This window comes from Macrobrachium nipponense, chromosome 24 (genome assembly GCF_015104395.2).
Source record: "Macrobrachium nipponense isolate FS-2020 chromosome 24, ASM1510439v2, whole genome shotgun sequence".
NCBI lineage: Eukaryota > Metazoa > Arthropoda > Malacostraca > Decapoda > Palaemonidae > Macrobrachium > Macrobrachium nipponense.
Genome location: NC_061091.1, coordinates 67,684,893 through 67,704,770, shown reverse-complemented (window position 1 = coordinate 67,704,770; position 19,878 = coordinate 67,684,893). Strand labels below are relative to the sequence as shown.

The 19,878-nt window shown below is 45.2% G+C and overlaps 1 protein-coding gene across 22 annotated transcripts in view; it reads right to left on the bottom strand.

Moving 5' to 3' along the window:
• Positions 1 to 19,878, bottom strand: part of LOC135205744 (zinc finger and BTB domain-containing protein 17-like) — a 292,065-nt gene that overhangs the window by 250,880 nt on the left and 21,307 nt on the right. For all 22 annotated transcript variants that reach the window (XR_010312587.1, XM_064236858.1, XM_064236843.1 and 19 more), the window contains one exon: positions 4,203 to 4,727. Coding sequence is in view for 21 of the 22 variants with exons in the window: in XM_064236843.1 (XP_064092913.1) it covers positions 4,203 to 4,727 (525 nt within the window). In the remaining variant the exon portion in view is untranslated. The remainder of the gene's footprint in view (positions 1 to 4,202; positions 4,728 to 19,878) is intronic.

Here is a 19,878-nt window from a genome sequence, read left to right as displayed (position 1 = left end):
GACTTTGTCAATTCCAGTGTTATTAACAGGTCCTCCAAAACACTGCTTTTGCGACCTGGCTCTGATGAGCCAGTCGTCCAGGTACAGGGAGACATTTATCCCTTTCAAATGTAAGTGCCTTGCTACATTTTTCATCACGTCTGTGAAGACTTGAGGAGCCGTGGACAGGCCAGAAACACAGGGCCCTGAACTGATAATTTTCTTCCTTCGAACATAAATCGAAGGTACTTCCTCGACGAATGGTGGATCGGGATGGTGGAAGTATGCGTCCTGAAGGTCTAGGGACACCATCCAATCCCCTTGTCGTAGTGCTGCAAGGACTGAGGCAGACGTTTCCATGCTGAACTTCTGTTGTTCGACAAATTTGTTCAGCGCACTTACGTCCAGTACCGGTCTCCATCCCCCCGAGGCTTTTGTTACGAGAAACAAGCGATTGTAAAACCCGGGGAGTTGCAATCCAGCACAAGTTCTATTGCTCTTTTGTCCCACATCTGTTCCACCATTTGACGAAGAGTATCCCTCAGAATAGGGTCCCTGTATCTGGCGGACAATTCCTCGGAGATGTTGTCAAGGGCGGAATGTCCTTGAATGGGATGCGATACCCTTCTTGATAATCGACATCGTCCAAGTGTTGGCTCCTATGTCTTCCCAGGCTTTCGCAAAATAATGTAGCCTGGCTCCTACGGGTGTCTGGAGGACAGAATTCTCACTTCCCTTTCTTAAAGGGACGGAAAAGGAAGACCTGCCCCTCTTATCGGTTGACTTCCTTCTGGCGATCGGTCTAGTTGGAAGACCTCCTCGAAAGGGCTGTTTCTGAGCTGGGCGAGCCACTTTCTTTTCCTCACTAGCCACAGGCCTATTCTTCCTTGAGGATTGTCTAAGGAGATCTTGGGTGGCCTTTTCCGTCAGAGAATGCGCGATGTCCTTCACCAACTGCGAGGGAAAAAGGTGTTCAGAGAGAGGCGCAAACAATAAGGCGGCCTCTCTGCGAATTGAGAGACGGCCTTCGTGAGGAAGCACTGTGCACCGCCCTTTTCTTAAAACTCCTGCCACCATATAGGGAGCATACCTCAGCCAATCCATCCTGAACAGCCTTATCAATGCAGGCGAGATGCAATTTAGGGTTTCTGGGTCGAGTTGTTCCTTTTCTGAGATTTCTTGGCCAGAACCCCAAGGGACCAATCTAAGAAGTTAAAAACTTCTAGGTGTGAAAAAGTCCTCTTGATGAGGTGGTCCGTTCTTTCCGAAAGCCCCATGTAACCTTCGCTGCATTCAAGGCGTGCCTTCTCGACGAATCCACCAAACTCGAGAAGTCTGATTCAGCTGAAACGGACAGAGATAATCCCATATCCTCTCCGTTTCGTACCAAATTCCTCTCCTCCCTGTAAGTTTAGCGGAGGCATACAAAAAGACCGTCCTTCCTAACTCCTTCTCTTCTTGAACCAGGAGTCAAGAGATTGTAGAGCTCTCCTCATAGAAATAGCAGGCTTCATTTTAAGGAAAGAGGGAAGACTTGAGTGTTTTCGTGCTCGAAAACTGCGAGCGTGGCGAAGGGGGAGCAGCTGGTGTCAAAGAGTCTCCATATTCCTCCAACAGAAGGACGAAAGAACTTTATAATTAGAAGATCCTTCCTTCATTTCGTCCTCCGAGGCATCTTCTGGGTTGATAGGCTCGGAAGGAGAAGGCTCTCTTCTTTCTACTGACTTTCTCTTACTCTCTTACGAGTGTCAGGCTCTTCATACGAGGAATGCGCCTGGTGTACAGCAGGAGTATCTCGCCTGGGAGGAGTAACGTGCTTGGAATACTCCTGCCTCGAATACTCCTGGCTTTCAGTAGGCGCATTTTGTTCAGAATACTCCTGGCGCGTTGTAGGAGTATTAAGTTCCGAATACTCCTGGCGCCTGGCAGGCGCAGAGCGCCTCGAATACTCCTGGCTTTTAGTAGGCGCATTTTGTTCAGAATACTCCTGGCGCGTGGTAGGAGTATTTAAGTTTCGAATTAACTCCTCCGAGCGCCTGGTAGGAGTATTAAGTTCTTCGAATACTCCTGGCGGTGGAGGAGTATAAGCCCTGAGGAGAAAGCTTCGGAATACTCCTGGCGCCTGGGAGGAGTATAACTTTCGGAATACTCCTGGCGCTGGGAGGAGTTTAGTGCAGAGTACTCCTGGCGCTTGTGAGGAGTATAAGCTTCGGAATACTCCTGGCGCCTGGGAGGAGTATTTAGTTCAGAATAATCCTGGCGCCTGGGAGGAGTATCTAGGCCCGACGACTCCTGGTGTCTGGTAGGAGCACGTCGTTCCGAATACTCCTGATCCTTAGCATGCGTCTGATGTTTAGTAGGCGCTTTCCGTCTCACAAGTGCTCTACTCCTAACAGGATCTTCCTCTTCAGCTAACTCTTGGCGCTTGATTGAAGATCTTGAATGTTGTACTGGCTCGTTGCGCCTACTCGGAGTCTGGCTTCTGGTTGGCGCCCTACTCTTGACAGGAGTAGCTTCCTTTCTTACCTCTCTCCTGTCTAGCGCACGCCCCCCCAGAGATGGCCGCCTGTGCGACAACTCCCCTGAAGGATGCGTCGCGCCTGGCAGGAGATAGGTATTTAGATCTTTTAATAGGAAGCCTATCATCCTTCTTACGAGTAGGCTCCTTATAACGAGTTCCTACTAACAAGGCTAATTGCTCTTGCATATTCTTCAAAATTTTCTTGGTTGAGGAATCTTCCGAATTAGGAGAGGGAGATCTGGAAGGCGCTCTAGGATCTCTTCCAGACCCAGAGTCTGACTGTATTCTCGCCTTCTTTATTACCGAAGGCGCTCCTCCTTCTGAGAAGCGCTCGGGACTCGAATTGAGCTCATGCTCTTTCATACTCCTCTTCAAAGGACGGGAAAGATTAGACTCCTTCCATCCTCTTCTCGGAGAAGGCGAACTCGACGACGAAAAGCACTCTCGAAGGACGCTTTTCCTATAGCGGTCCTTGGCAGTCGATACGATCGATTCTGCCGAAGGGACGCTGATCGTTGGGGATTCTCCACAACCCCCGTACGGCTTTCGACTTTCCTTCTCCTCCGGGCCAGGGAGCTTGGAAGAGGTCTAGGCCTAGGAGCGTCGCAGAGACGACCAGACGCCCCCTCCACTACACTGGGGACACTAATATCACTGCCACATTCACTTTCCTTACCTTCCAATGCTGCGACTTTTTCCTGCATTTTCTGAAGGGAAGCTCTAAGTTCTGCTATTTCCGAAGCAGAAACTAGAGGGATTAGCAATTTGTGAACGGGCTGAAACAGAAATTGGTCATTATCATCATAGGAAGAAGCTACAGAGCTAGACAGTAAATCATGAGAGGCAGACATTCTGCGGGTTTTATAAGCCGCCTCCTCTCTCTATCTTTCTCTAACTTCTTCAAGTAAGAAGTTAGATTCTTCCACTCTTGTGCACTCAGTTTCTCACACTCATTCACGTATTCTCAATCGAACATTCAACCATTCTACACCCCTACAACTAGTGTGAGGATCTACCGAAGCTTTTCGGAATTCCTCACCTTACAGCCCCATCTTCCACACACTCTGAAACTAACACTAGAAAAATCAGACATATTCACAAATTCCAAAACCAAGTCCAAAAAACAGTCCACGATAGCGAATGCCAAACAACGATCCAAGTACGTCACCAAATATCAGAGAGATGATCAAAAGCTTGCGAAAAACGAATTCTAGTCAGGAGGAAGTAAACAACAATGTTGATACAGCCGGCGACAGAGAGAATGATTAGAAAACGGGAATAGTCCTAGTCCTGCCACCCAGAGCAGGGCGGTAGATCACCTGACCTACCTGTAGCGAGTGCCGCGAAATTAATTTGAAATTCTGTCGGGAACGACGGAGTCGATAGCTATGTATATATCTGGACAGGTAAGTTGAATGTATGAAAAGAAAGTTTAACACTACTTAGCAACATTATGTCGAGTCTCAGATTTTGGACAATGCAAAAGAATCATGTCGCCTCAGATTTGAGCATAACTGTAGATGGCATTTTCTTAAGGAAGTACAATAATAAATCTGGAAACCAAAGAAATAAAGAACATATATTTACATTGAAGAAATTTCTAGTTCTCAGTCCCAGCACGAGAAGAGCCTTTATTAGGCTCACAGGTCTGGATAAACTAATCCTTTATAATAATGATAACAGTAACAGAGACAACACATACCTGCTCAGCTGAGGAGGATTCAGTCTGGTTATCGATTCTATCTGGCAATCCTGAGGAATTCTCAAGGTTCCTGGCACGTTTCGACCGGGGACCTGCTATTGTCTCTTCATCGTCACTACGAACATGTTTTTCTTTTCTCCGTGGACTACTCCCAGTGGTGTCACGCCCTCTACCCTTGTAATAACCCTCAAATCCGTCTCTACTCTCACTGTTTGTTCCCTGCGAATCAACATCACTACACCTAGGAGGGTCATCTGGGACTGCCAGACCTTTGATTTGGAAGAGTTCCGCAACTTTAATCAAGCGCGCTAGATCACTCTGGGCTACACTGACTGACCCAATGTACATATAATTAAGCAAGGCTTCAAGTTCATCACAGCTGACATCCCTCAACACAATCACAGGGTGCTTGCAAGGTGTTTCCTGAAATATCTTTTCAAAGTACTCACTACAAGTAGCAAGTACAAATTTGTGCACTTGGTAAAATTTTCCCTCACAAGTGATGGTAACATCTGTATATCTCTCCTGAAATGAAAGAAAAACAAACAGAATTAATTACTGCAAACCTATTTTATGTAATTTACAAACCATATCTTTTCACAAAAGCCCATTTATCATATACTACTATATAGGAAATGCCTCTCTTGTAGAGCACTAGTTCAGTGGAGTCAAGATTTTGGAGGCCTCTACTAAGCATTTCCACTCACATTATGATACCTGAAATTACTTGCATAGAACCCGCAAACACTATCTGAATTCATGTTTTGTGTACTTGCAATGTAAACTTAATTTTCACGGACCCCAAAACTTTAGATAATCAGCACAGAATCCACAGAAAAAAACTGGTTCTTCACTGTGCAAGGAACAGATCTACCATTAGAATACCTATGCAACCAGTTCATTCTTTTGTGATGTAAGGAATAAGAAGAAATAATGAAAACTTCCACTCAAATGTATAAAGTACGTAAACAGCACCAATTTGCAAAACTTTAGTGTTCAGAAGAGGCAAGAAGTCTTCAATAGTTGAGCCAATAGCACTAAACATAAACATGAGACATGAATGAGTTCACCTGGAAAGTTCAAGTGCCATAATATAGGGTACATGTAATAATGGAATAAGATGACGTCACTGGTAACCAGCACAGGGTCTGACCCTAAGTCCAAGAAGGATGAAGAACCTAGAAGGTTAAGTCTACAGGGATTGTCAACCAGAACTGTTGCCTAATCCCATACGCCAGCCTTAGCATGCTGGAGAAGGCAAAGAGGAAAGGTATGACTGGAATAAATGCCAGACTTCATGATTACAAAAGCTGGCTAGTGGATGTCACCCATGACTGCTACACCAGAAGGGACCAAAGTGAAAACAAACAACTATTAGGGTTAAACAGATAGAGTTGTGAGTCCATCAGTCACACCTGAGTAAAAGGAGGGTTGAGGGAGTGCCAATTACCATTCACTGGCAGCCATCATGGTGATTTAGAGCAAAGGTATAATGCTGTATGAAACTCTCAGCCACTGCTCATGAAACCCTCAGCCCCAGCCCAAGAAATTTTTACCCAAGGCCCAGTGGTGGCCTGTGATGGCACCTATAGCAGTGTTAGACTTGTGATCATTGCTAACTTTAACCATAAATAGAATAAAAAAACAAAAAAATACAGAGGCTACAGGACTGAATTTGGTATTTTTGATAACTGGTGTAGGGATGATCAACACACCAATTTTCAGCCCTCTACACTCAATAGTTTTTAAGATCTGAGGGCAAACAGAAAAAATGTGGATGGACAGAAAGCCGTCTCAATAGATATCTTTTACAGTAAACTAAAAATGGATACTAAAATATCCTCCGAGTTGCCCAAAGACTAATCTGGAAAGAAAATTAGCAGCAAAGCAGCAGGAAATAAATATAAGTGGATGGGTGACAGATGGTGTTGAAGAAGCAGATTAATCTTCAGGTAAGCCACAAAAAGCCAAAGAATGGGAAAAGTGCTTGTTAGATAAAGATTAATTATTTAACCCCTTCAGCACTGGGACGTACACATGTACGTCTTTTACGGTACAGTAATAAAAGACCGGGACGTATGCGTGTACGTCTTTCATCCCTCCTCGAAAAGCAAAGCGTTTTCTTTAGCTTGGATGGTTTCCAGACACAGTATTGTGTACGAGAGAGGTGCTGAAGCTCCACCCACAATTCATTCTAACCAATGAGCGTCCGATGGACGTCGTGACGTCATTTTCATATGGGATATTAGGAGGGGTACTGGCCAACATATACCAGTGCGCCTCAGGCTATTATCCGAGAAAGATGATTACGATTTTGTCCGTAAACCATGTAGATTTGAATTCCAAATCTTTTTCCCTTTTGATTGCAGTTATTTTTTTTTTTTTTTTTTTCAGTATCATGTCAGATGATAGTGTTTCAGAGTCAGGGTCTGAGTACCTGCCAAATCTATCAGATGATGATTATAGTGATAATTTTTTAGAGGGTTGACATTGACAACGAGTGTTTGGAAAGACATTGAACCATCTTGTCGATGAAGGCTGGCAGTTCATAACTGATCCATCTTGTGACTTGCGCACAGACCCACCCCCCCTGATCACGGAGGGTGGCAATGGGGATTCCTGCTTACACTCAGATTTCATCTGCTTACGTGATGCCTTTCATTTTCCTTTTTTGTGGTGATGTAATTGACAAATTGTGAGAATGGATGAATGCTCGGGCAGAGTAGTACTTTCATTCAACAGAAAGCGTAAGGTGAAAGGACTTCTATGGAGGCCTGTTACTCGTGATGAGATGTGTTTTTTATAGCTGCAGATGATAATGGGGGTGAATAAACTGCCCCCATATGTTATATACGTATTGGTATGGCACGAGATGCTGGTTGCTTTTTTTAATCATTAGTATTATTATTATTACTATTATTGACTGTTATTTTTATTATTATTAATTACCAGCTGCCTAAAACCGTTCATTGATGTATATGTACGGCTTTTGTATGAAAAACCTCCTAGGAATAAACAAGTGTTTCAGTAAGAAAACAAAAACTAGTAACTTGCTTTAGTTACCTATTTACTATCTAATTTTTAATTTACTACATTTACTACTTTTTCTGCTACTTTATTTCTAGTACTTTACTGATAATTTCCTACTACTTTACAACCAGTTCCATACTTCTGATCAATTACTTTTTTCTACGAAATATTCCTATTTTTTACCGATATTCTTACTAGTATTTTTTTTATAATTTTTTGACAATAGGGGTAAAAAAAATATTCACTGATAATCCATACACACAATGTCTTTTCACATAAGAATATGAAGGAAAAATATGAATAACACAAAAAATTTAGGCGAAAAGCTTTCGAACCCGGCCGGAGCAACGTAATGGATTGATACTCGCGGTTCGACACAGGGGCGTTCCTCATGCGGGTATGGCAAGCATTAGCAGCAATGCAGCAGGCCAGTTGGCGAAGGGGTTAAGTATTAATTCATATGACAGTGGGTTTAGCTACGTTCATTGCTAGCATGGTTAGCATTATGTTTGCTCCAGTTCCTGGAGGGTGGGGGTCATGACAAGAACATTGTTCGTTTGAAGCTCCATTATAGTTATCAATTGTAAAAGCAACACCAAAGCAGTTCCAGGCATCAGTCCCATTGAAATAAACCAGAAATAGAGAAAAATGCCCTCAAAGCATGGCATAGCTTTTAGATCGTTCTTCTGAAGCTTCAAATTAACACTGCTTATGCAGCTAAGTGAAGGTATGGGTATTTATAAAGCAAATACTAACCAAAAATGGATATTGGTTAGAACTACAATAAAGTTTTGTACATACTTACCCGGGCAGATATATACTTAGCTTATTCTTCTCACGTCCGACAGAAAATTCGGAATTTCGCGGCACACGATGCAGGCAGGTTCAGGTTGATCTACCCCCCTGCCACTGCGGGTGGCAGGAATAGGAACCGTTCCCGTTTTCTAGAAACCAGATCTTTTCTCTTCCCACCTGTTCTCCTGAGGGGAGGCTGTGGTGGGCCATTCATCGTATATAATCTGCCGGGTAAGTATGTACAAAAACTTTATTGTATTACAAACAATATCATGTTTTTGTACATGCAAACTTTCCCCGGCCAGATATAATACTCAGCTGATTGACCCCACCCTTGGAGGTGGGTAAGAAGAACAAACTATTTACTGGAATAGACAGGTAAACAAACAAATTACGTGGTAGGGTAATAAATAAACTAAAACCTTGGTTCCTACTTGTTCAGGCGGAAGGGAAGATTACCATGGCTAATGCCTAGGAATCTGCTTACGCCTCAAGAGCCTCAGCGAGGATGTGACCCATATGGCTAAGGCAGAGTTTATTGTGGGTCTGGTCGGATGGGGTATATCCCATTTGACTCGACAGAGCCTCTTACCATGACAATATGCCTATGCCATAGTGGCATAATTAAGGAGCACAAACACCGATTCCCGATCAACCATGATCCCTAACACGAGGCGGTTAGCTGGATTAAGTTGAAAAAAAGATAAAGTTTAAGCGCTTTTTTTGTTTTTTCTTTCTGTTTTTTTTTGTTTTTTTCTCCCTTTTGTTAAAGGTTCTTTTTTTTTCCTGTTCTTTTTTTTTATCCCAAACGCCTTTTCAAACCCAAACCCAAAAAAGAAAAAACACGACCGTTAACTAAAATTTAAACTCACTAGTTGAAGGATCAGTATCGGCTTCCCTTATCCCAGCAAATGTATCCGCAGGACCACGGTATCAAACCAAGAGAGAAGGATCTCTCGTAGGTTGATCTTGACATTCCTTCGGATAATGGGAAGTCAACACAGGAGTGCCAATCTCCCGTACGTGGCAAGCTATATGTCCTTTATGGACATATTGTTAAGGAAAAGAACATAAGGAATTTAACAGGAAAAGCTGCGACTTTCATGCGCTTGTTTAATTCTCAGCTGTTTGAAGGAATCAATCAATGACAATTCTTTCAAAGTGCTTAGGAGATCACATTGTCTCAAAGAAGGCCAGGGCATTCTTTTGATATAGATCTCTTGCTGGGTGAAGCCTGGAGAATGGCTAGCGCCTCCCGCGCCTGGATGGAGCCTTGCGGCCTGAATGGCGGGCCTAAGAGCACCTGGCTGGAGCCTGTTGCCAGCCTGGCTGGCGCACCTGATTGGATCCTCCCTTCCTGGATAGAGCCTCGATCCTGGCTGGGAGCATTTTGCGTATGGCTGGCGCCTTGCGCACTGGAGCCTGCGCAAGAAGAACTTCATGATGACTGGTCTATGAGTCTGCATGCCAATCAAAGAGTTTCAGCGGATGGTCAGGGACCTATAGACTGACAAACCCTTTTCTGGGATCATGTCAATGGGGGGCTTAGGCACCCCGTTACACTGACCAGAGCCTTCTCGGATCGTTGCCAATGGGGGCTGACCCACTTTACCATCTGGACAGAGCCCTTACCTGGTATCATATCAATGGGAACTAGCCCTATTACTATGACAGAGCTTTAGGTTTCCTCTTTTACCTTTGGTCTTATTTTAATGTTTTTTTGGAGCCTTGCGCCTGGATGGATTCCTCAATCCTGAACTGGAGGCCAGAGCCTTGAAGGAGCCTGGGGTGGGGGGGTGGACACCTGGATGGCGACCTGGATGGATTGTAGAGACCTGGCTGTCTCCTAGACGCCTGGCTGCTCATAGAGCCTGGCTGGCTCCTAGAAGCTTCCCCTGGGTCTGGCTACCTAGAGCCCTGGAGCTGGCGCCTCGCGCCATGGCTTGGTTCCTCCAACAACTTGATGGAGTCTTCGAAGGCTTGGAAGAGTCTATTAGGACTGTCTCTGGCGGATGGTCCACAATCGGACACTATTATATCCTGTCCGATTTGTTCGCCTATGGCGCAGTTTGCGCCAGGTGGTGGAGGGCCCGCCCCTCCTTTCTCAGTATCCGGCCATGACAGAGTTCCTTGGAACTTGACCGACCTCTGGCGTTTGTTTTTCGCCAAGTATTGGCATTTCGGCGCCGTTAGGATGGCGCATACATTGTCCGAGAGGCCTTGAAACAACCCAATAAGTTTGATCAGAGGAGACGTGGAGAAGGGTGAAGCAAATTCTTCCCCTTTGGAAGCTTTTGGCCACCCTGGCAAGGGGGAGGGAGTTGAATTAGTTCAGCTACACCAAGTAGACGAACAGGATATCTAACAAAAATACGAGAGAGAAGGAGTCTTCCTCCTGAGGAGGATCCTTCGTGATACAAACGTCTTCTTTGCTAACGAGATCTCTTTCTTTTAACATGATTGATGAGGTTCCTCGTCTTGCAGAATCTTTCCCTATCCCTTGGCCCGAAGGAAGGAAGGAGTCTGGAAGGTCGAAGGAAGGAGGAGACTGAGCTGAAATTGGGCGGGAACCCCTGATTCTAGCTCTTTATTGTTTCTTTCTTTGAACTACCTTCCTTTTGGGAAGGCATTTTGAGCCCACCTAATCGCACCCCGAAGACTCTGTAGGCAAACGTTTAAACCATCTATTCTTCGTGTAGATGAAAATGTAAGTAACCTGCCATCGGCAACTAAAACTTCGATCTGAAAGCAGTTGGCGTCAGGAAATAGAGGGATTTAGTTGCTTTTGCCCAGACATATTACTATGCTGGCAAGAACCCATTGCCGAGTCTCCATTTGGAAATCTTGATGCAGAGATTCCAATTTGCACAAAAAATTCAACGTTGTTCTTCTTGGTTGTTTAGGGCTAAGAAGAAAACAAAGAATTGCCTTCATAAAACTTCCTCAAAGAACGGTTTGATGAGAGGAGCAGGTTCCATTTTGTCGGAACACGGAATCTGTGGCCACAACAAAAAAAAAAAAAAAAAAAAAAAAAAAATGGATATTGTAAGATACAATAAAAGTTTGTTCATACTTACCTGGCAGATATATATATAGCTGTATTTCTTCCGAAGTTCCGACAGGAACTTTCAAAAACTCCCGGCTCACGCAGTGGGTCTCTCGGCCAGGTGGTTAGTACCCCATTCCCGCCGCTGGGAGGCGGGCAGGGGTGTCAGGAAAAACCATTCCCATTTTCGATTCAAGATTTTTCTATTCCCACTGTCTCCTGCGGCGGGGAGGTGGGTGGGGTACTTTGATTATATATAATCTGCCAGGTAAGTATGAACAAAAAACTTTATTGTATCTTAACAATATCAGTTTTGTTCATGAAACGACCCATGCAGATATAGATCTAAAGCTGATAAATACCCAACCTTTGGAGGTAGGGAAGGGGAGACAAGAAAAGGATTTTGGAAACATATTACATGCAGATGAATAAAACATCTTGGTTTCCTTACCTGTCTTAGCATAGCTGACTAATTCGTGGATTACTGTCAACCAAGTCTGCTAACTGACTTTACTAGATCTTTCCAGCAAGGGTTAATTGGGACCATTATATAAGCTGGTGAGTTCTAGATGAATCTGTCAACCCGGGAGCGTGACCACAATGTGGGACCTAGACCAATTTTGACCATACTATATGAGGGCAAACGATAAAGTAAAAAATTCAACCACCCATGACCAGCCTAACAATTTTCATTTGACCACATCACTTAGGCTACAAAGGGAAAGGAAGTCCGGATTCAGGCGGACGACCTTACAAACCATAAAAACAATCCATAAAAACTCACCTTACCACCCATTTCCTACAGGGTAGGATGGAGTGCTACTTCCAGCCCCCAACAAAGTGTCCTGCTGCGACGTATGGGTCCAAGCGCCATAGCAGTTCTCGTATGTCGTCTTCACAAATCCCGCAGGTAGTGTGAAGCGAACCACCGAGTTTTTGACTGACGCCAAAAAGGTTGCGGCACTCAGAATGTCATTTGAGTGCCATGTTCTTTTGGAAAGCTTACCGAGGCTAGATATAGATATCACTCATGGGCATTTCCACTTTCAACAGCTTAACATCAACCCTGTCTTCGTCAAGATGAATGCGCCCTGTCCTAATGGGTCCTGTCTATCCAAAGAAGAATGCGTTGTCCAGAGGCATTCTTCGACATCGGCAAATCTGGTCGTTCTGACCGAACACCCATAAGTTGCTAGTAAGGACCCATCGGACAATTCCTTTTTCGTTCTTTGTAAATAAATATTGAGAGCCCTGACTAGGGCACAGGGACTCTATCTGGTTACGTGTCCAATGATTTCCTGCCATACCTTAATCTCCGAAAAACTTTTGCGGGCCAAGGGTTAGACGTGGATTTTCAATTTTTTCTCTAGCAACGTAGGACTTAATGGAGGCAAACAGCATTATGTCCCCTAAAACCAATATGCTTGCTTAAAGGCTTGAATGTTTCACTAACTCTTCTTAGCCGTCGCCAGAGGTCGTAAGGAAAATTTTAGGTGTTTTCTTAGTAAGATTCCCTTAAAAGAGGCGGGTTCTGAAGGTGGGGTTCAAAACCGATTGACATTTAGTGGAATTCTTAAGTACTACATCCAAATTCCATGATGGTATAACTTATGTGGGAGGAATCCTTTATAGTCTCGAAAGACCTTAAAAAGATCGGGGCTGGAATCCTTATAGTTTGCCAAATTCAAATTCCTCTATGTCTAAACGACTACAAAGATAAACACTAACTTCTGTAGCCTTTGATTGTTGAGGACTGGCAAGCTTTAGGTCGTTCGTTTCAATCAAGTAGAGCAAAAAGTCCGCTATTTGGCCTCACAGAGGTCCGTGGTAGTATGGAAGTGGTGTGTTCTGTTATGGCACCAGCTCCATAAACGAATGCCCCATTCTTGATTGATAGACTCCAAGCGTGGAAAGCTCTTCTCGCATTGGCGACTTGCTTTTGCAAAATCCCGGTATAGAAAAAAAACCCCTCGCTTGACCAATCTCCACCCAACTTTTTGATAGGTCTGAATGCAGTCAGACTCCCAGAGGCGGGGAGGTTTCCGTTAGGTATCTTCTTTTTTTTCGAAGTGGGGCTTGTTTGAGTTAGAATCTGTCCTCATGGGCGGGCAATGTCCCTCGGGAAGTCCACTACAATAGGTCATGACCATCTGTGAAACCCACTCCTTTTGCTGGCCAGTAGTAAAAAAAGGGGGGGGGGGGGGGGGGGGGGGGGGGGGAAGGGCGGGAGGGAATTTTTTTTAACGTCAAATCTCGTCCCACCTGTTTGACATTGCAAACGTTTTTCATCACTTCTCCCAGAATTCTTGAACGGGGGAAGGGGGAAATGCGTTAAAGATCCATCCCTGTCCTAGTTCCCAAAGAATGGCATATAATTGCTACTGCTCCGGGCGCGAGCACGGGGGGGAGCAATACAACGGAAGCCTCTTTGTTCTCGCCTGTCGCAAAGACCGATCCACTACGAGGACGGGTCCCCATAACTTCCACAGCTCTCGACACCACATCCATGATGCAAGAGTCCCAACGGTCGGCAAACAGTTGACCCTGCCGGACTGCTGAGGGAGATCTTGACCCGGACGTTCTCCACGCCTGCAACGGAACCCTCTTTAGTAAATCGTTACTTTCTGAGTTCTTGCCCATAACAAGATCTCTCTTGCTAGGTTGAACAATGATCGCGAGTGAGTCCCTCCTTGCTTTTTTATGTATGACAGAGCTGTGGTATTGTCTGAATTTATCTGCACTATCTTGTTTGAGACTTTTTCTTTGAAAAACTGAAGTGCCAAGTATATGGCCGCCAGTTCTTTGAGATTTATGTGCCAGAACACCTGTTCCCCTCTCCAGGTGCCTGACACTTCCTCCCTCCTAGTGTAGCTCCCCACCCGGTGGTGGACGCGTCGGAGAACAACACTAGGTCGGGGCTCTGAAGTTTGAGGGAAGTTCCTTCCGAAAGCTTCACAGGATCGAGCCACCACTTTAGGTGATCCTTACCTCCTTTGGGATCCTCAAAATTGTCTCCAAATTTTCTTTGTCCTTCCAATTCTCCTTCAGGAAAAACTGGAGAGGTCTGAGATGTAGTCTCCCCAAGGAAACAAACTTCTCCAGCGAGGAAATGGTGCCCAGCAGACTCATCCATTCCCTCACCGAGCATGATTCTTTCCTTAAGAAGACTGATATTTTTTCTAATCCTTGCTGTTGCCGTCCCTGGGACGGAAAAGCTCGAAAAGCCACTGAATCCATCTGAATCCCCAGATACACGATGGACTGTGTGGGGATCAGCTGCGACTTTTCGAATTCACTAGAAGTCCCAGGACTTGCTAGAGTTAAGGTGATTGAAGGTCCTTCAGGACACCTTTCTTTCGACGATGCTCGAATTAGCCAGTCGTCTAGATATAGAGAGATCCTTATGTTTGCAAGATGAAGCCACCTCGCCACATTCTTCATTAGAATTGTGAAAATCATTGGTGCCGTACTCAGACCGAAGCAAAGAGCTCTGAATTGGAAAACTCTTCCCTTCATGACAAAACGCAGATATTTCTTCGATCGGGGATGTATCGGGACTGGAAATATGCGTCTTGCAGGTCCAGTGATACCATCCAGTCGTTTTGTCTTAAGGCCGCAAGCACTGACTGAGGTGTCTCCATCTTGAACGTCTGTCTCTCTATAAAAAGGTTTAGACTGCTCCACATCTAAACTGGCCGCCAGCCTCCCGACTGTTCGGCACCAGGAATAACCTGTTGTAGAAACCAGGGGACTGAATGTCCTCGACTTGTTCTATTGCTTTCTTCTCGAGCATTTGTTCTATCAGATCGTACAAGATCTGTTGTTTTTCTCCATGGTACAAGGGTGATAGATCTATAGGTGTTGTGCGCAATGGAGGAGGCTTCAGGAAAGGTATTTTGTATCCTCGCTCGATGACGTGAGCGACCAGTTGTCTGCCTCTACTCTTCCAAGCTTCTGCAAATAAATGAAGCCTGGCACTACTGGCGACTGAAGGACTTCCTCCTCATTTTTTACCTCTGGACTTAGACTGAGCTCTGCCTCTAGAGAGTCCTCTTCCTCTAGGAGAAGGTCTAGAGGATGCTCCACCTCGAAAGGGCTTTATTTCTTAGAATACTGGGTTCGTGTTGAAGTCGAAGGAACCGCAGGACGTCTAGAAGATTGTGCTCCTGAGTAGTTTCTTTTTCCTGTAGACTTCCAGCTACATCTTTAATCATAGCCTGGGGGAAGAGATGGTCAGAAAGAGGGGCGAAAAGCAATTCTGCCTTCTGTGTTGGAGACACTGCTTTGGTAGTAAATTTACAGTAGATAGCTCTCTTTTTCAGAGCCCTGCACAAAAATGTGAAGCCAATTCCTCTGAACCATCTCTGACGGCCTTATCCATACAAGCGAGAACACTGGATAGCTCCCCAAGCTAATTGAGTCTTGACTACGAGACTTAGTGTCAAGCAGCCCCAAACACCAGTCTAAGAAATTAAATACTTCAATTGTCCGAAAAAGACCTTTCAGATGGTGGTCTATCTCCCCGCCGTTGTCCATGTTATTTTAGCTGACGAAAGAAGAGACCTTCTTGGTGCGTCAACCAGACTGGAAAAGTCACCTTGAGCCGATGCGGGAGCTCTTAACCCGACATCCTCACCTGTATCGTACCAGATCCCAGCCTTGCCGCAAAGTCTTGAAGGAGGGGCTGGGCAAAGGAAACTTTCCTTGAGCTTTTCATAGACATCCATCTTGCCACCTTTCCTTCTTAAAAGCTCTCTTAGTTTGAAAGAGACTTTGTCATTTTAATTTTAACAAATCCAGGAGTCTTATTTGTTTTTGACAACGAAAACTGAGAAGGAGGCGACCGAGGTGCTGCGGGTTGAAACTCTTCTCCAATGATCCCGAGCAATCGAACCAAAACTTGATAATCGGATGAATCTGACACAGCAGGTTGATCCTCTTCCGTTTCCTCTGAAATATTACTTAATCCTTCCTCATCTATAGGAGTGACCAAGGGGACTCCCGAAGCTGGTGGTACAAGTCCTTTCACTCCGAGCTTTAATGATGATCGTTGTTTAGACGTGCATGGAGCATTCTGAATATTAATATCTAAAGATTCAGATAAAAAGCGGTACCAATTTCTTGACTCATTCTCTCGATGGGAGTCCTTCGAAAAGCCGATTGCAGTTGAGGTTCCATACTAATACCTTGCTGTGATACCTGATGGATATGAAACAAAGCGTCTGTTTGAACGTCTCGCTTGGCATCCGTCCGAGCGTCAAGCTTGGCGTCCAGCCGAGCGTCACGCTTGGCGTCCAGCCGAGCGCCACGTTTGACGTCCAGATGAGCGTCACGCTCGACGCTCAGCCGAGCGTCCCGCTTGGCGTCCAGGTGAGCGTCACGCTCGTCCTCGAGCGCCACGCCTGGCGCCAGAGCGTCACGCTCGACGTCTGTCCGAGCGTACCGCTTGTCTAAACAGGCGTCCCTGTGAACACTCCGCTCCTTCCAAGCCGAACTAGGAGCGTCGAGCTTCTCAGACTGTATACGGCCTCGTTGCGTAATCATAGGATCGTCCGTTCTTGTATAAGGCGAGCCTCGAGAGTCTGGGCGAATCCTCGTAGGAAGTTTTTCATGCCCTTTCTCCAACTGACAGGGAGGACGTACGAAATCTAGAATGAGTACTCACAGGCGAAAGAGACGATCGGTCCACCCGTGCGGGAGACCTCTTAGATCTTTTAATCGGTAATCTATCATCTTTTCTTCTCGGACGAATTTCTGATTCTCTCTCAGCCAGCAACGAAGCAAGTTGTTGTTGCATCGACCTGATAACACTCTTTGTAGTAGAAGATTCTTTTTCAGGAGAAAACTGATCCTATGGAGAAGGCAAAGGGGCGAGGGGAAGCCCTATCCCTTCTCACTAGGACCCGTTCTTCTATTCTTAGAACGAATAGGCCGCTCCAAGGCGTCTTCGTCAGATGACATCATAATTCTCCTTTGAGGAGTCCATGCCGCAAAACTCTCCGGTGAAGACCGCAAACCAACAGGCGAAAAAGGACGTGAAGCGTCTTCTTCACTGCGATCGAAGACTCTGGCCGCTTGTGCGACACCTTCAGTTTTCGATCTTTTTTGCGGTGGAGAGTAATCCAAGTCTCGAGGCGAGCCCGTAACGAAGAAGCAGCGCAAAGAGACTCTGCGCCCTCCTCTGAGACTACTGACGATAGCCGCTTGTGCGACATTTAACGTCATAGCTCTTTTCAGAGGACGTGAGCGTCTTCTCATGCTCCAACCTGTTAGGGGAGGACGCCTCCGAGGACGAAAAGCACTCGCGGAGGATACGCGCACTCGCACACTCTTTGGCAGCCTGGGGATCGTCTACAGGTTCTGCCGAAGGGACGCCAGATGCGGTGGGGGTTCCCCGTAACCCTCCTGCGGCTTTCGACATGTCCGTCTTCCTGGGCTTGGAAGTTCGACAGAGGTCCAGGCCTAGAGGCATTATAGGGCCGATCTGACGCCCCCTCCACAACACTGGGGGCACTTTCACTGCACTTTTGTTCACTAATAATGCTTTTTACCCTCCAAAGCGAGCACTTTAGATTCTAGGTTTCGTATTGATTCCAGAATCGTAGAAAGGGCATTGTCTTCCATGATTTTTCAGGGCCCGAAGGCACAACATTTTCAGGGACCGAAGCACAACAGATTTAGGTGTACCAACTACTGAATGTATAGTAGGAGAAACCTTACTACCCTTACTTCTACTGACTGATACCAATCCTGGAGGAAGATCTCCGTATCCTATCACGCTCCAATTTCCGCACATAGGATTCATAAGCCTTCCACCCGATCAGACAGACATTCCACACTCCTTACAAAACGGTCATTATAACACACGTATGTTCTCTACAATTATTACATATTGTGTGTGGGTCTACCGAACCTTTCGGTAGCCTCACCTTACAACCTTCCATAACACACACTCTGGTGCTAGATAAACTAGTCCCCAGACATCTTAGTTAAAGGAAAAAACCAAACCAAATTCAAATCCAATCCACTATCAGCGTAAGCCTAGTCACAATCCACGTTCGATAACCAAAAACAAACAGGATACTCAAGTAACAGAGAAGTTTCGAAAATCCTAGACGGAGGTGTTTGAAACAGTTGTTATCAACACCGGCGACAGAAAAAACTGAATAGAAAATGGAATGGTTCCTGACACCCGCCTCCCAGCGGCGGGAATGGGTACTGAACCACCTGGCCGACCACTGCGTGAGCCGGGAGTTTTTGAAAAATTCTGTCGGACTTCGGAGAAATACAGCTATATATATATCTGTCTGTAAGTTTCATGAACAAAAAAAAAATTCCATTCGAAGTACATGATATCCTACTCTTGTCGTATTGCGGTATCGTATAGATCCCGAAGATCTTAATCCTCTGTTATCTCTAATTCCCCTTTTAGATACAGAGTATAGCCTTTTTACTGCGTTCTTTGATAGCAGATATATAACAATAGGTGATTCTTCCCTCTGAAAGTGAAGAAAAACCTCGCTATGTGGTTCCACGAGGTATCGGAAGGAGGACAGTTTCCTCATTCCATCTAGCACGATCTGCAGCAATTCTATGTCTTAGCCATGACTATTGTCATTTACCTTGAAAAATCCCTATCATTCATGTCCACTTCTGGTCAGTCTGCACGTGGAAAGACTCAGAGTGGAGAGGTTTTTTCAGGTCTATTTATAATAGATTCTGATAGAATATCCAGATACTCTTGGAAAAGCCTTACGAAACATGCTGTGAGAAGAACGTGACTTCTGTGAATCCAACCTCTCTAAGGCCAAAATGAGGCATTCATCCTCTCTTCCTTTGACGCCCATTTATCTTAATATCTGTTAAGAATTTATAAACTAGGGGAAAAAGACTAAAGTTTATTCCCCTTCTTTAAATTAAAGATGTCGTATATTGCTACCTCTCTTGGTTCGAGGAAAGGAAGCAGTCCTATAGGAAGCCTGTTCGTCTTCTACCTTGCGAAGAGATCTATGAAGACTTTCCGCAGGTTCTCAAAACTCTTTTCAATAAATGTTAGACATACGTTAACAGTTATTATCTTCGATCGAGAAGGTTCTCACGGACATGCAAAATCTTGCATCGAACCTTTAAGGATCGTTACGTTTCCGTGTCTGTTCCCAAATAGGTTCTCTTTTGTTAACGCGAACAGGGGGCGAAAAAAAGAGATTCTCGATGCTCTTTGCGATATGAGAGAGTCGTGGAATTGGCCTAAGTGATTAAAAAAAATCATTTCATCATTCCTTGTAAGCGACCCCTTTCCGATTAAATGGGTAACGAAATCAGGAACGAATCTTGCCGTTACCGAGCCTCCGAGAGGCTACTGGTTTGTTTGTTTGTTTGTATGGTGTTTTTACTGACTTCCGAACCACGTCGAGAGTGAACTTCTATCACCAGAAATCCACATCTCTCACTCCTCAATTGGAGTGGCCGAGAATCGAACCCGCGACCACCGAGGTGAGAAGCAAACACCCAAACCAACCACTACTTGGACTCTTAGGTTAATAACTCGCTAAAACGAGAAAATATCTTGGATGTACTAATTCTGGCGCATTGCGCCCCGGCTGGCGCTTCTGGCGCAATTTGCGCCAGGCTGGCGCTTCCTTCTAGTTTCTTTTAAGGTTATGTGCCAGAACATCTGTGCCCTTATGGTACCCGACCTCCTTCACGTGTTAATTCCATTCTTAGTAGGAAAAACTTTATATACGTAGTATAGTCCATTCAGGGAAACAACTTCTGCCACTAAGAGAATGTTTCCCATCCGACTCA